The sequence below is a fragment of the Etheostoma cragini genome, chromosome 18, assembly GCF_013103735.1.
Source record: "Etheostoma cragini isolate CJK2018 chromosome 18, CSU_Ecrag_1.0, whole genome shotgun sequence".
In the NCBI taxonomy this organism is placed as follows: Eukaryota; Metazoa; Chordata; class Actinopteri; order Perciformes; family Percidae; genus Etheostoma; species Etheostoma cragini.
Window position 1 is genome coordinate 10,902,942 of NC_048424.1, and position 13,156 is coordinate 10,916,097.

General features: G+C 39.4%; 1 protein-coding gene across 1 annotated transcript in view; it reads right to left on the bottom strand.

The window, feature by feature from the left end:
* Positions 1 to 6,840: 6,840 nt before the first annotated feature.
* Positions 6,841 to 13,156, bottom strand: part of prkg3 (protein kinase cGMP-dependent 3) — an 11,136-nt gene continuing 4,820 nt past the window's right edge. Inside the window, exons 10-22 of the mRNA XM_034899758.1 lie at positions 13,066 to 13,154; positions 12,203 to 12,268; positions 11,953 to 12,000; positions 11,788 to 11,829; positions 11,576 to 11,687; positions 10,209 to 10,345; positions 9,980 to 10,069; positions 9,492 to 9,633; positions 9,196 to 9,359; positions 8,796 to 8,912; positions 8,428 to 8,490; positions 8,145 to 8,220; positions 6,841 to 7,686 (exon numbers count right to left, since the gene is read on the bottom strand). Coding sequence (XP_034755649.1) covers positions 7,600 to 7,686; positions 8,145 to 8,220; positions 8,428 to 8,490; positions 8,796 to 8,912; positions 9,196 to 9,359; positions 9,492 to 9,633; positions 9,980 to 10,069; positions 10,209 to 10,345; positions 11,576 to 11,687; positions 11,788 to 11,829; positions 11,953 to 12,000; positions 12,203 to 12,268; positions 13,066 to 13,154 — 1,233 coding nt within the window. The 3' untranslated portion in view covers positions 6,841 to 7,599. The remainder of the gene's footprint in view (positions 7,687 to 8,144; positions 8,221 to 8,427; positions 8,491 to 8,795; positions 8,913 to 9,195; positions 9,360 to 9,491; positions 9,634 to 9,979; positions 10,070 to 10,208; positions 10,346 to 11,575; positions 11,688 to 11,787; positions 11,830 to 11,952; positions 12,001 to 12,202; positions 12,269 to 13,065; positions 13,155 to 13,156) is intronic.

Genomic DNA, 13,156 nt, shown 5'->3' on the forward strand with positions numbered 1-13,156 from the left:
ATTTTTCATTCAATATCACTTAATTTGGATAAAAACATGTGGAGGGAAACAGTTTCTGACTCAGAAAACATACTTAATTATTGTGACCAGGGTCTGAAGAGTTTAAATGAGCCATCTTTTCAAAAGTAGCACAAGCACAAAACAAAAGTAGTTTAATTCAAGACTGCAATTTTTTAAATAGTCAGACCTCAAACTACTTTTATACAATGATTACTGGCGGGAAAGCAAATGTTGAGGCCCTGCATACAAAATATTTATGCTGCAGGTACTTTGCATGCGCAAGCCATTGCAAATATAGGTAGCGAAGCAGATATACTACTGTGTATTTTGTTTGGAAGGAAACCTTTCAGTCTGTCTTGCCTTGTCTTGATTTACTTCCTGTCTTTTGGTTTTCCCCCCTCTTGTGATTGCCTCATGTCTTTCACCTGGGGGTGTGTGTGTGGTCTACCCAGTTGTGGGTTCCTGACATTTTGTTGTACAGGACACCTTTTGTTTGTATGGATTTTGTTATTGTTAATTAAATCTTAAGTCTGTCTCTGTATTTGGGTCCACAATTCCCTGTATCACATAAAAGGAAAAGAAGAAATAGTATTTACCAATTATTTCAGCACAAACACTCAGGAGAGAGACATGTTGTACAAAAAAACAGAGAGAACTCTCTAAGTCTAAGGAAATCTCACACATGAATTGGCACAAGATGAGAGTCCCAACAGTAAACGGGAACAGGTGATTTTACACAGTTAAACACAGAAGGGAAGTGAGCAGCGAGGAAGAGCATCCACAGACAGCGTTATGTCAAAATGTATCTTTCAAGTTCTACTTTTATTTTTCTATTTTCTCACACAAGGTCATGTTTCTGTTCAGTTTGTTTGTTTGTTTGTCAGCAGTATAACAAAAAAGCTTTGGAATTTTAGAAATTGATCTGAATCAAAGGGGAAATACAGAATTTTTCACTTTCGTTAACATTGCGAGATAGGGCAATCTGGCCTTGGTGGCATAAATGCCATACGTCTTAAAATCCAGTAGATCTTGGTAAAGTTCAACAGCGACAGAACAAAGCTAATTGTAGAAATAAGATGACTTTATATGACAATCCAAATTCACAGATTCCAGTGATCGTCTGGGGTAACCCACACATGTCGGCTACCCGAACTTCAAACAGAAGGTAGTCATCATGGGGTATAACTTTGTACACAATCATAATAGTTTTGGAAATATACCCAGATAATACGTATGTCGTGGTTGACCTTGCAGATTTGCAAATAATAAATGACTAGGTGGATATCTGCACTCTTGGAGTACCATTCTAGTATTATTCTACTACCTTTCCTAAACATGCCCACTTACTGGGTGCAAAGACTTGAAGTGCTCTCTCCCAGTGATGCTGCACTGATGATTTCATATGAACAATGATCGAATGAATCTGTAATGTGAAAGATATTACAAGTGCTTTTAGCATCTTTTAGCTAACGTGTTTGCTGTGGGTCAATCTCATCAACTTTTATCAGCAACGAGGCTCTGACTAACCTGCCGTGGGCTACTTGGCTCGCACAAAAGAGCACAGAGACAAAGTTAGGGACTAGCTAGTGAACACAGTGGAGCATTTCGCCAAGTATTTCCCTCAGGAGTTGGTCAAGGCCAAAAAAACAGCAAAATGTGTGGAGTAGTTACTACATTGGACTTTTCTTGCATTCACGGAATATTGGCAAACCGGGAAGAACCAGAAAACCTCCCTCTGTTAGGTCGTTTTCCAAGTTGCCAGAAAAAAAAAGTTGCTTTAAGGGGTTTCAGATATATTTTAGCTTCTTTATTCTTTCATATGAACTCAGACAATTTGGTGGCAGCATTTGGGATTTTGGCAGAAGGCAACTCCATCAAGTCTTAAATGATAGAAGAGGGATGTTTGAACAGAATCAGAAATACTTCATTGATCCCCGAAGGGAAATTCTGTGTTGCAGTTGCACAAATTGTATAAATAAAGTAAATAAAGTGTGCAGAATATTTGTAGTCTGTCTTTACAAGGGTTGTTTGGAATGTATTTATCGAACACAGTGGCTTCTTACTGCTCCTGCAGACTTCAATCAATCATCTGTGTGAAGAAGAAAATTACATTGTCATGCTTTAGTCCTATAGAATGTGAATGCAGACTCAAACTGTAGATTGAAGTGGTTACATAAGCACATTTATATGAGATGCTTAGCATGGACAAGGTTGTGCATTCTACACACCCAAGGCTTATTGCATTACACAAGTAATGTACATTGACATGCATGTTTGGGATGCATACTGTAAGCATGCATGACAAATGTCAGTTTTCCTTGCAGACCCTGGTTATAAAATGCCAATCCACATGGGGGAAACAAACTTTGATGATGCAGAGCTGGAAATTGAGAAGGAAATGCCCAATTTCAAGACTAAGTTCTGCATGAGAGCAAAAAGAGATGTTTGAAAAGATTGTAGAATGGTGTTGGTGTAAGATTTGTTGTGAAGTCAAACAACTAGAAAAGAATGCCATTATAGTAGTCTTTGTCCCAAAACTGAGCAAATGACTTAAAACTCAAACAACTCATTTCTAAGGATGGACTTAGACTTCGAACATCAGAGGCCGCCTCAGGCAGAGAGCTAAGTAGGCTGAACACAGGTGCAACCAATGAGTAATCAACACAGGTGAAAACACTGAGTCTAATTAACTCCAGCCTGTTCAGCAGAGAAACCTCAACCAGAAACAACATCTATAGTATAGTTACAAAACAAATGGGGGAAAAAACTCAAGGAAAGCCAGCTGTGGTCCAAATTATCTGGTGGTCCAAGTCAAACCTCCGGCTGTGGAAGGCACTTTCACAATGGACTTAGCAGAAACGTCTCACGCAGAGAGAAAGAAAGTCAGGCGCAAACGCCATCAAATCTTTGATTGAATTGTTGTTCTGTGAGTGAAAATGTTTTATGGCAGCATAAATGGTTAGCACTTTTGCCTCACAGCAAGAAGGTTCTTGGTTTGAATCCAGGTCGTTCTGGGTCTTTCTGTGTGGAGTTTTTATGGTGTCTCTGTGTTTGCGTGGGTTTTCTCTGGGTGCTCTGTTTTTTTCCCACCATAAAGACAACTGTGCTAGGTAGGACTACAGTTGAAAAATGGCTGATTGGCTAACACTGATGCACTTATAGAAATGTTGATAAACGTGCATTTCCCTAATGAAATAAATTGAATTAAGTTATTTGGACCCAGTCTAATCAACACATTCACTATTTGGTTGGTTCAATGACCTGGGGCCTTTTACACAAGACAAGAATAATGGATTAAGCCGGGATATTCAAGTTGTCCCTGGATGAATTTAGCTTTGACTGGGTTGCACAAAAGCAGGTTGAATTAAACCCAGCCGAGTAACCATGGTGATTTATTCTTTGAGGCTAGCCTGGTTCAGAGCAGGCTAACAACCAGGCTAAGATTAATCCTGGAGTCTCATGTGTTAAATCAGGTGCCGTTCTGATCCGAAATAAACGTGTTCAACAGTTATTTTGTTGTCTTCTGAATGTGTTCTGCTTTATTTTTATTAACATGCATTACTTGGAACTATTGTTGTCACAAGTTTGATTTAAACCCTACTACAGCAGCTGTTTAGATGAACGGAAATGGTTGCACTGGCAGCCAGATGCGGAGTGGCAATCGGGAGAGTCTGGACTTTTCCCAGTAGGACGGTGGTGTTTTGGCCGCTTCCTGCCGGCAGACCTGTGCATCGCATCCGTGTCCTCTCTCTCTGTAAAAGTAGAGATGAGCAGCGCGGCTTCCGTGGTCTGTGCAGGAATTTTAATTTGGATCGTATTACTCAAAATTTAGTATTAGACATGGCATAGAGATTTGTGCATATGGTTGTAAAACATGTTCTTGTGTTCTGAATAAAGGTTTGAAATTAAGCCTAGTCATTATGGTAAATTCCCAGAGGAACATTAATTCCCTCTGGTCACTTTTGAGGCAAAGTAGGTTAAATAATACTATTTATTTACATAGTGCTTTACATGGTAGGCTACTCAGAAGACACTTTACAGTAAACCAGCACATGTATCACATAAAAAAGATACAGCAGTGAAACCAACACATAAAACAAGCATATTAAAAGCAATTAAAACACAGTGTAGCTTACAATTTTGTAGAAATGTGGAGTGACTATTAGTCTAAGTAGATATTTTTAAATCCTTACGCATTCAGTCCGTCCGCTATGGTCTGTTGGTCTGCTTTTTCTCTCTGTTTGATGACAACAGCCTTATTTCCCTTTATGCATATCACATGCATCACCTCCTCATTACTTTCCATTAGAAGCTGCTGCTCATTGGGTGAAACATATGGCGCATACAGTACGTCTTCCCCATTTCTGCATCAGTAAATGTGTGCTTGATACTGTGGTCTATTTAAGAAAGCCGTGAACGTGCACTAATCCAAGTTATCTACACCTGGCTTGATGTAGCTTCACCTTCTCATCCTGGCTCACCAAACGTGCAACCATTAAGCCACGATGAGCGGATCACACTAATTCAAGCTGCATTTTTTTAGTTATCCTGGATATCCTTATTCTACTTTTGTGCAACAGGCCACTGGAGGCTTTTACACTAATTATATACAACAATAGATACAAGCCAAAGGTGATGGCAGCTAACATGATATATATGATAAAATCATAGACTGTGAAAAACAATAGTCATGCTTCCGGGCCTGAAGAGTCAAGCCAATGCGTCAGTTCCTTGATCCTGCATTATATTTATTTACCAGCAGGGGGCGACTCCACTGGATCCAAAAAGAAGTTGGTTTGTTTATGTTTATGAGAAAATGAAACTACTTCTTACTTTACTACCGCAGTAAACATTTTCATAACACGCATACATTAGCATTTTATTTGGCAGATTTTTGGGAAAGTTCTTAATTTGTGCTTCGTTTAGATGGAAACCTTACTACCGTTGTCTGGGATCTTCAAATGACCTTGAGTGTTTGTACAGCATGCTTTGGTAATTTATCCATGGCTTAATGCACTGTCTTTGCCTAAAAGTTTAGTTTTTTCAAAAAAAAATTATTTGCATCTTTACTTAAAATCACCTATTGTCATCAGACGCCCCTCTACCCTGTTTGGTTGCACCTTGTCTGCTCTACTCTTGCAGGTGCATGTAATTAGTAGGCGGGGCTGTCCACTTGGGCTGACAGCACTACATAAGCCACCACCTCAATCCTCATGGAAAGACTTGCTTTGTGTGGTTCTTTTACATAGTGGCATTGTGCTAAGCCATGCAGATTCCAAAGCAGGCGTTAGTCAATGTTTTTCTCATAGTCAATAAACCCCATTTTAACATCAAGTTACAATGAACTGTTAGAAAAATTATTACCAAACGAAAACAAAAGAATCACTAGAGTCACTTTTGTCCAGTGATCTTGTCCCTCCACTAGAGGATCTTTTCAATGAGTTCTTTTCAATGAGAGTCCTCGACTCCCCCCGGGCACGGTTTTAAGGTTCCAAACCTAGGAAGAGGAAGGGATGTTGGGATCCGGCTCAAAATGAAGGAAACATTATTACCAAAAGATGACAAAGAATCACTGAAGTCACTTTAACAAAGTTTACTTGCTCAATGAGTCAATCAAGTACACCCACAAGGTACAGAGATGGACTAGAGAACAAATTCTTCAGTTTCCAGTTATACACTGAAAACCCTCATCTCTATGCATCAAACAGCTGCCCTATATCAAAGACAAAAAACTCCACCTGGCATAGGAAAAGGGTGTAAAGGGAACAAGTCTAGCCAAGTTCTTTGAAGATAGCTGTGAATTATGTGACCATGGGTCCTTCAGGCAAAGATGGCTGTTATAAATCAGCAAAAGCAGGAGACATTCAGTTTAACAGTTACATTTTTCTAACATGAACCTAGGCACTTTATTTTGAGTAAATTACACACACACACACTGGTGCTGCAAATACTCACAAAAAGCACCAAATGTGTATTCATCCATGGCTGAAAATAGTCCTCAACAAATACTCAATTTACTTCTGCTTGAGTGACCATTGCTAAAAACTACAGTGCCCAGCTGTTTTAGGAAATTACTTTGCCAGTGTCACATACAGAGAGGGGAAGTCAGAAATTGAGAAAGGGATTAATAATGTGTTTGGTTGGTGTTTTCACAGGATTTGTTAACCGCAAGAAACCAGTGGACTAGATTTACACATCCTTATCCTTTATACCTGTTTCCTCTGGTTTCATTTATGTCATAGACACTACAGGTATAACAAGGTTGTCCACAAACAAATGTTAATACATGCAGGGGAGCAGGAAACCACAGTTCCCTGCTGTGGAGAGATCATTTTGTACTACACCGTACATCCTCTGAGCCATTGCTGCCAATGCGTAAAACATTAAACGGCAAGGTGTTTTCTATTTTTCTGCAGGAGGGAAACATCTGGTAGTGAGCTTTCCCCTTTGGAAGATGTGATAGCTTTCATGTCAGTTTTCTTTTTCTGATGTGGAAAAATAGTCTCAATAGGATATTTAAAGGCACTAACAGGAAGGAAAATAAAGGATTCCTTCCTCCTGCCTTAAATCCCGCTGCCATTAAAGACAGGTGTACCCCTCCGGAGTCAAACAAACAGATGCAACCAACTGGATTAAACCTGAACACACTGCACTCTGTTCCACATAGTTTCCATCTCTGATAACATCTGTAAAAGCACAATATTTCCTCTTTTGTATTGTTCACTCATCGCTCATGCAATTTGTCCACAACAGCAAATTAAACGTGCAACATTTCACACTTGGGATTTAATTGTAATACAATGGTGTGGAAATGTATGAAACAAACACCGCTAACTCAAGCAAATAAGAGCACTTTTATTTAGTAAACTTGAGTACTGTAGAAATGTTTTTATTATCTTTTTAAGATACAATCAAGGTGCATGAAAATAATCCACAAAATAATCCACAAAAAGGGTCATATAATCTAAAAACATTGGAGAAACTCCTCAAGAACGTGACAGTTAACAATACAAAACAACTTTAACAATACGAAAGCATTTACAGGCTTTGCTTAAAGCCGTTTCAAAGCATGTTTCATCACTAAAACCAACATAGATCCAAAACAACAATAAACCATGGAGTACAATACAGATATGACATCAGTATCAATGTTGTTGTTGATTTGGTAACAGCTGGACGTTTGTACAGACTGTACAAAAAGCATCCAAGAAATTATTTTTGTTTTTTCCTCAGCTAGCAAGCACATTTCCAGGTGTTTTATTCTAATCAGTGAAGAGTGTCATATGCATGATAGTATTCACACTTCTTTATCAGGCACCAAATCTTCCTGCACTGAATTTGGGAACAGAATGTCACCTCCTCACACATCTGGTTCTTTTCCACCTTGATGGTTTTCAATCTATGGCAACACAGAAGCTTCAATACATACTTTGGAAGAGGTGATTCCTTGCTGTTCCACACTAATTGAATAAACAAATTAGTATAAAATGGGTTAAGTTTTTTTCAATATGAAGCTCATACCACCATCATGTTTTCTTTTAAACTCGGGGTATCGTGAACACTTGAGGCCTTTGAACCTTCAATATCAGGAGTCAAATATCAGAAGTCACGGTCCCAGCCAGAGAACTCCTCCTCTGCTTTAGTCTGATCCGGAGGGAAACGATCAAAGTTGATGTAGCAGGGGCCCTGAAAGAGGAAGAGATTTCATAGTTCATTGAACTAGAGATAGTTCATTGAAGATTGAGGATGTATTAGATGCACACAGTCCTGTTTAACCGAGACCTATTAGTCTGTCCCCCCCAGCCTGTTTCTTCTGACGTAAGTAGAAGGCTTTAAAATCAAAGGTTCTGAAAATATTAGCAATTTATTTGACATTTCTGCCAAAGTTTGAACAGTTTGGCTTATTTGAAATGAGACATTTCTGTTAACAGTATTGCTCCTGATAAATATTATCTAAAGATATTTAATTTTTATAAATGTAATTTTGATTGTTGCACATTTAGTAATGCATGTTCAATGTTATAAATAAATAGGAAATGATTTGAAAGCAAGCTGTTCTTTGGTTCTGTTTTCCTTAACCAAAACACATGGTATAAGTCACTTTTGACACAATTATGAAAGAAACTCCGCCAGGTTTAACTTGCCTTGCGTATGAGCCGGACTGTGGGGGCGTCGAGCTGACCTACTCGCAGCTTGTGCCAGTTCATGCTGCTGAACCACCTGAAGGGAGAGATGAGGGACATCACAGGTCAAACACACTGAGAGTGAGAAATAACTCAAATCAAAAAGCTCAGTCTGAAGTGGAGAAACATACGAGCAAAAACAAACATACTTTAATTAAAAAATACAACAGGACAACTGGTGATTGCTTTTTGTGGCTTTTCACCCAAGAGTTATGAGGAATCACTAACATGTTGCCATGGTTACCTGTGATGCCGCACATCTTTGATTCCATTCTTGGTGTTACCTAACCTCTGACCTGGACGAGGTCTGCATACAAAATACAAGACATAATTCAGACTACAACAGCGACAGCATTTCCATCCAATTATTTCCACTATTCAAGGGATTGCCTTCTAAAAACTATTTACATACAAGCGCGTATTGTGATACAGTGCGGATCATCCCATAATTCATAATTCACACTGGGTGTAACTGTATGATATGCTCAAACATCCATAATCTTCACATACACATTATATGATCTCTGTTTTATTAGAAAGTTATCAGGCAACACATTGGGTTAATTTGCATTTATAAACTTTATAAACATGCAGTCCATACAATCTTCTCACCTGCACAATTTGCTGATAATAGACCTGGCTGCCTCGCTCATGTAAGGTGGGTACTTAAGCACCCCATCCAAAATTTTGGCATAAATTTTCTGAGGCTCTGAACTTGAAAATGGAGGGCTGACAAGTTAAAAAGAGAGAAGAGTGATGTTTTAATGTTTTGACAGTCTGACATAAAAAAAAAAACCTGAACCTGCGACTGCAGACACTGGATTATGCAAATGTCATCTGCTGCCATCTACTGGCTAGCATTTGTGTTGCGACTCTCTGTGACACAAAATCCTTATTTTGCTTCAAAATGAAAAAATCTTAGGTCATGTAATAAAACAACCTCGTCAGATATGAACCACACGAGACAGCAGAAATGCTTGCTTCCAAATAAGGGCAGGTGAAAATGTTATACCTTCCCACCAATAGCTCATAGATCAGGATGCCGAGGGACCAAAAGTCCACTGCAAAGTCGTGTCCCTGGTTCTTGATGATCTCTGGGGCCATGTACTCAGGAGTACCCACAAACGAGTAGGTTTTCTCACCACGCACCAACTCCTTTGCAAAACCAAAGTCCACCTGCAGAAACACACACGTGCACATGCACACAGGCACATTTTCATACTCAGCACCTAGGTAAGCACCTACACATGAAAACACTAGTGAGCTTGAAGAAACGGACACACACACTGTACATAGATTGGTACTCACCAGTTTAACGTAGCCCTTTATGCTCAGCATCAGGTTCTCAGGCTTCAGGTCTCTGTACATGATGTTCTTCTTGTGGAGGTAGGCGTAGGCTTCCACCACACAGGCAGTGCAGAACACAGCCATGGCCTCGTCAAAACGCCCTCTGAAATCACACAGGCATGGAAAGTTCAAACAGCCCTCTCAAACAACTTCCTCCTCTGCTCACGTTAATTGGTTTTAGTTTGTTTTCTTTTCTATCTATCTATTTATCTATCTATCTATCTATCTATCTATGTTCCTTTGTCTGGGCAGTAACAGCTGTGAAAAACTGCTGTTTGTTTCATTGTTAGCATTGCAGATTGCTCTCATTGTAACAGCTTCGGCAGTTCTTCTCTATTACATACTGGCAGCTACTGTAAGTGCAACTTGATCTCCCTGAGTAACAACGCACCCACAATCTTTTGCTTGAACAAACAAACATCTACATCTCGTTGTCTGTGTTTTCTCACACTTCTTTGAGTTTGGTCCAGATCTCTCCTCCAGCACAGAACTCCATGACCATGTAGATGTATCGTTTGTCCTTAAAAGCAGCATGAAGTCTGCAGGGAAAAAAATGGAAAAGAAGGATTAAAGACTAACACCTTCAGGTTCTCTGGACAATAAAGTGAATTTATGTAAATTGATGATTTTGTGTGTGTGTGTACGGTGAACGTGTGAACGTATGTGCATGCGTGCTACCTGACGATGAAGTCACACTGCGTGGCTTTGAGGATCTTTTTCTCAAACAACATGTGCTCCTCCTGTCTCTTGGCAACTATAAGCTTCTTGCTGACTCGTTTCATGGCGTAATATGTCCCATGATTCACGGTGGTCATCTTAGAATGACATCAAAACGATGATCATCACTTAGATATTTGTGGTAAATGTCCTGGATTTGTATATACAATGTAAATTTACAATATCACACAAAAATCTAAAGTACAGTTTTTTTAAATACAAGCACAACACGACAAGTAAAACTTGTAAAAATAAAAAAAAGGAGAAAATGTTGGTAAACTCAATGTTTTTTTATGAATGTGGTATTAATGTCTTGAAAGGTCGACAGGCTTCCTGTCAGTTTCCCATGAGTACTGTAAACTATAGTTTGAACTTTCATTGTGTGACTTTCTGCATACTTTGGATTTGTTAGGGACTGTATGAAAATGATTACAGGGAGGGGGAGTGTTGTCTGTTTTTTAATGTTTTTTTTGGGGGGGGGGAGTTTTGGAGCCATGGTAGCTCCCCTGGTTGAGCGTGCTCCCAACCAGGTTTCATTCTTCCCTTGTAAAAAAGCTATTTTCTGAAAAGTAAGACACTATTTTCTTCACTTGTTAAGGCGTAGGTCCAAAGTAAATATAATTGTTACATGGAAGGGTCTTGCTTTTTAATAAAATAAATGATTTAATTCAGCCCCTCTCCACACCCCAATCATTTTCATACAGTCCCGTAGGATTCTAGCGCCAGTTCTTCTATTTGTTACCGTGCTTCAGTCTGATGTATTTTAACCAGAAAAAAATGCTGAAAAAGTTTTGTACTCACTCAAAGAAATGACTAATGGAGCTCAGCGCAAATTCTTTCAGGAAGACTTCTAAATAACTTCAATCACCACCATCTCTTCCTAAAACTATTCAGCTGTTAAGAGGCGTTCACTTTTCAGTAAACCAACCAAAATTGACCACGAAATTTACAATCCAATCACAGCACAACATCTAGCTTTAAATGTCTTCTCTCTTGCTATCAGCTGTCTTTTCAGGCAAATGTGCAACCCTCCTCCTCCCCCTCCATCTCCGGTCATCATCAACCACGGCAACCTGAGTGCTTTTCTGAAAGAAAGCTCCTTCGTTCGGTCTCCGGGTTCCTTCTCAACCATCACCAGTGTCTAGGCTCCATCTATTTAAAATATTGACGATGGAGTCTAATCCCCAAAGACTCTGTACATGACATATCATGCTTATGTACAATACATCTTTGCATATCTGCAACAAAGTCTCTCCTGATTAAAATACCAATGTGGTTTGTATAGGAGAACTGATGAATTTTACACTCTAGCGAATATTGGAACTCACCAGCGCAACACGACCAAACCCTCCGACTCCAAGCGTGACCGGATCTCCTTGATAGCGACCCTCCTGGTATGGCACAGGGACCAGGTCCTTAAACCTCAGAGTGGAGCCGGGACTGACCAAGACACACAGAGACTTTTTAATTAATGCTGTTTCATTTCAAGGAACCCATTTGTGTGATTTACATCTTCTTATCAGCTTCTGCAGCTACTCACCTCGACTTTTCTGGAACTTGGGCCTCCTGCAGCACTTTGGAGCTGGGAGTAATACATGAATAAATTAATCAGCACAGCATTAGTCGTTCACACATCCCACTATTCTCCCCAAGATGGGGAAATAGATTCATGGTCATAAAACAAAACTTGTTCTGCCGTACATACTCGTCGAACAGCTCCAGATGTTCTATGGGAATTGTCTCTTCAAATACCCTAACAGAAAGGCAATATTAGACAAACAGTCATTAGAAAAGCACACAAAAGCAAATAGTGCAAACAAGGCGACAATTACACAGAACTAATGCACTGGTGGAATTTGTTGAAGGATCTCGCTTTCTCTCAGACAGCAACAGCCTGACCGAACAGCACCATCACACTCATTTAGACTCCGAGGTTAATGTGGAGCCAGACTCACTCCTTGTCAATGGAGAAGCAGGTAACAGGCCCGTTAGCACTGCAGGTGGCAGTTCTCAACACTTCCCTGCAGGAGGAAAAACACTGCACTCAGTGAACTCAGAAAAATGTCAATACTGTAAATATACATTAGTCAACACCTTTTTAAAGGATTTATGTGTGCCAAAAATTTGACAAAACTAAAAGGGTGAGGCAAAGGACACAAACATTTTATTCAAAATGTAATTGTGAGGAGTGGTTCCCATACTCAATCTTATGTGTGTGATCATATTTTTACTATACTTTAGTCTCATGTTCCTTTTGTTTATGTCTAATATCTTTTTTTATTCATTAATTATCAGTTTTTAATTATGTGGATTTTGTTTTTAGTTCTAGTATTGTTGTAATTATCATTATGGCATACAGTATGATTTGGTAAATATACAGACTCAATAAACGTATGTTGAAAAAAAAAGCCAGTATCACTCTTGTATTATCAAACCAATGAGTATGTGACTGTACTGTAGATTATACACTACATGTTTGTATATGAATATGATTTTATGCAGTTATGCAGACACGACCAGCTACAGGTTTGCTACAGAAGACATGGAAAAACTAACCAACTAAGAAACTAAATTAATGTTATCCTCTTTACTTCTGGCGGATTTGCACATCAACAGCAGTGAGTGATGTAGGGAGAGGTTCATTTAAATTTGATGATGCAGTTTTGAATCGTCACTCAACGATTTTCACATGTAGACGATAATCGTCAGGTGGTGTCAGAGATCAGCCAAACCAGACAAAATGAGATGCACAGAGCAGTGGATAGTGCACAAGGCTCCAACAAATGCCCTTAGGCATGTGCTGTGTTGCCATGGTTACCGTATGAGGGCCTGTTCCCCAAAATGTTCCCCTTTTCCCATTCTACGGATCTGCTTCTGATGCCCGTTCACGTTCTTAGTCACCAGGATCT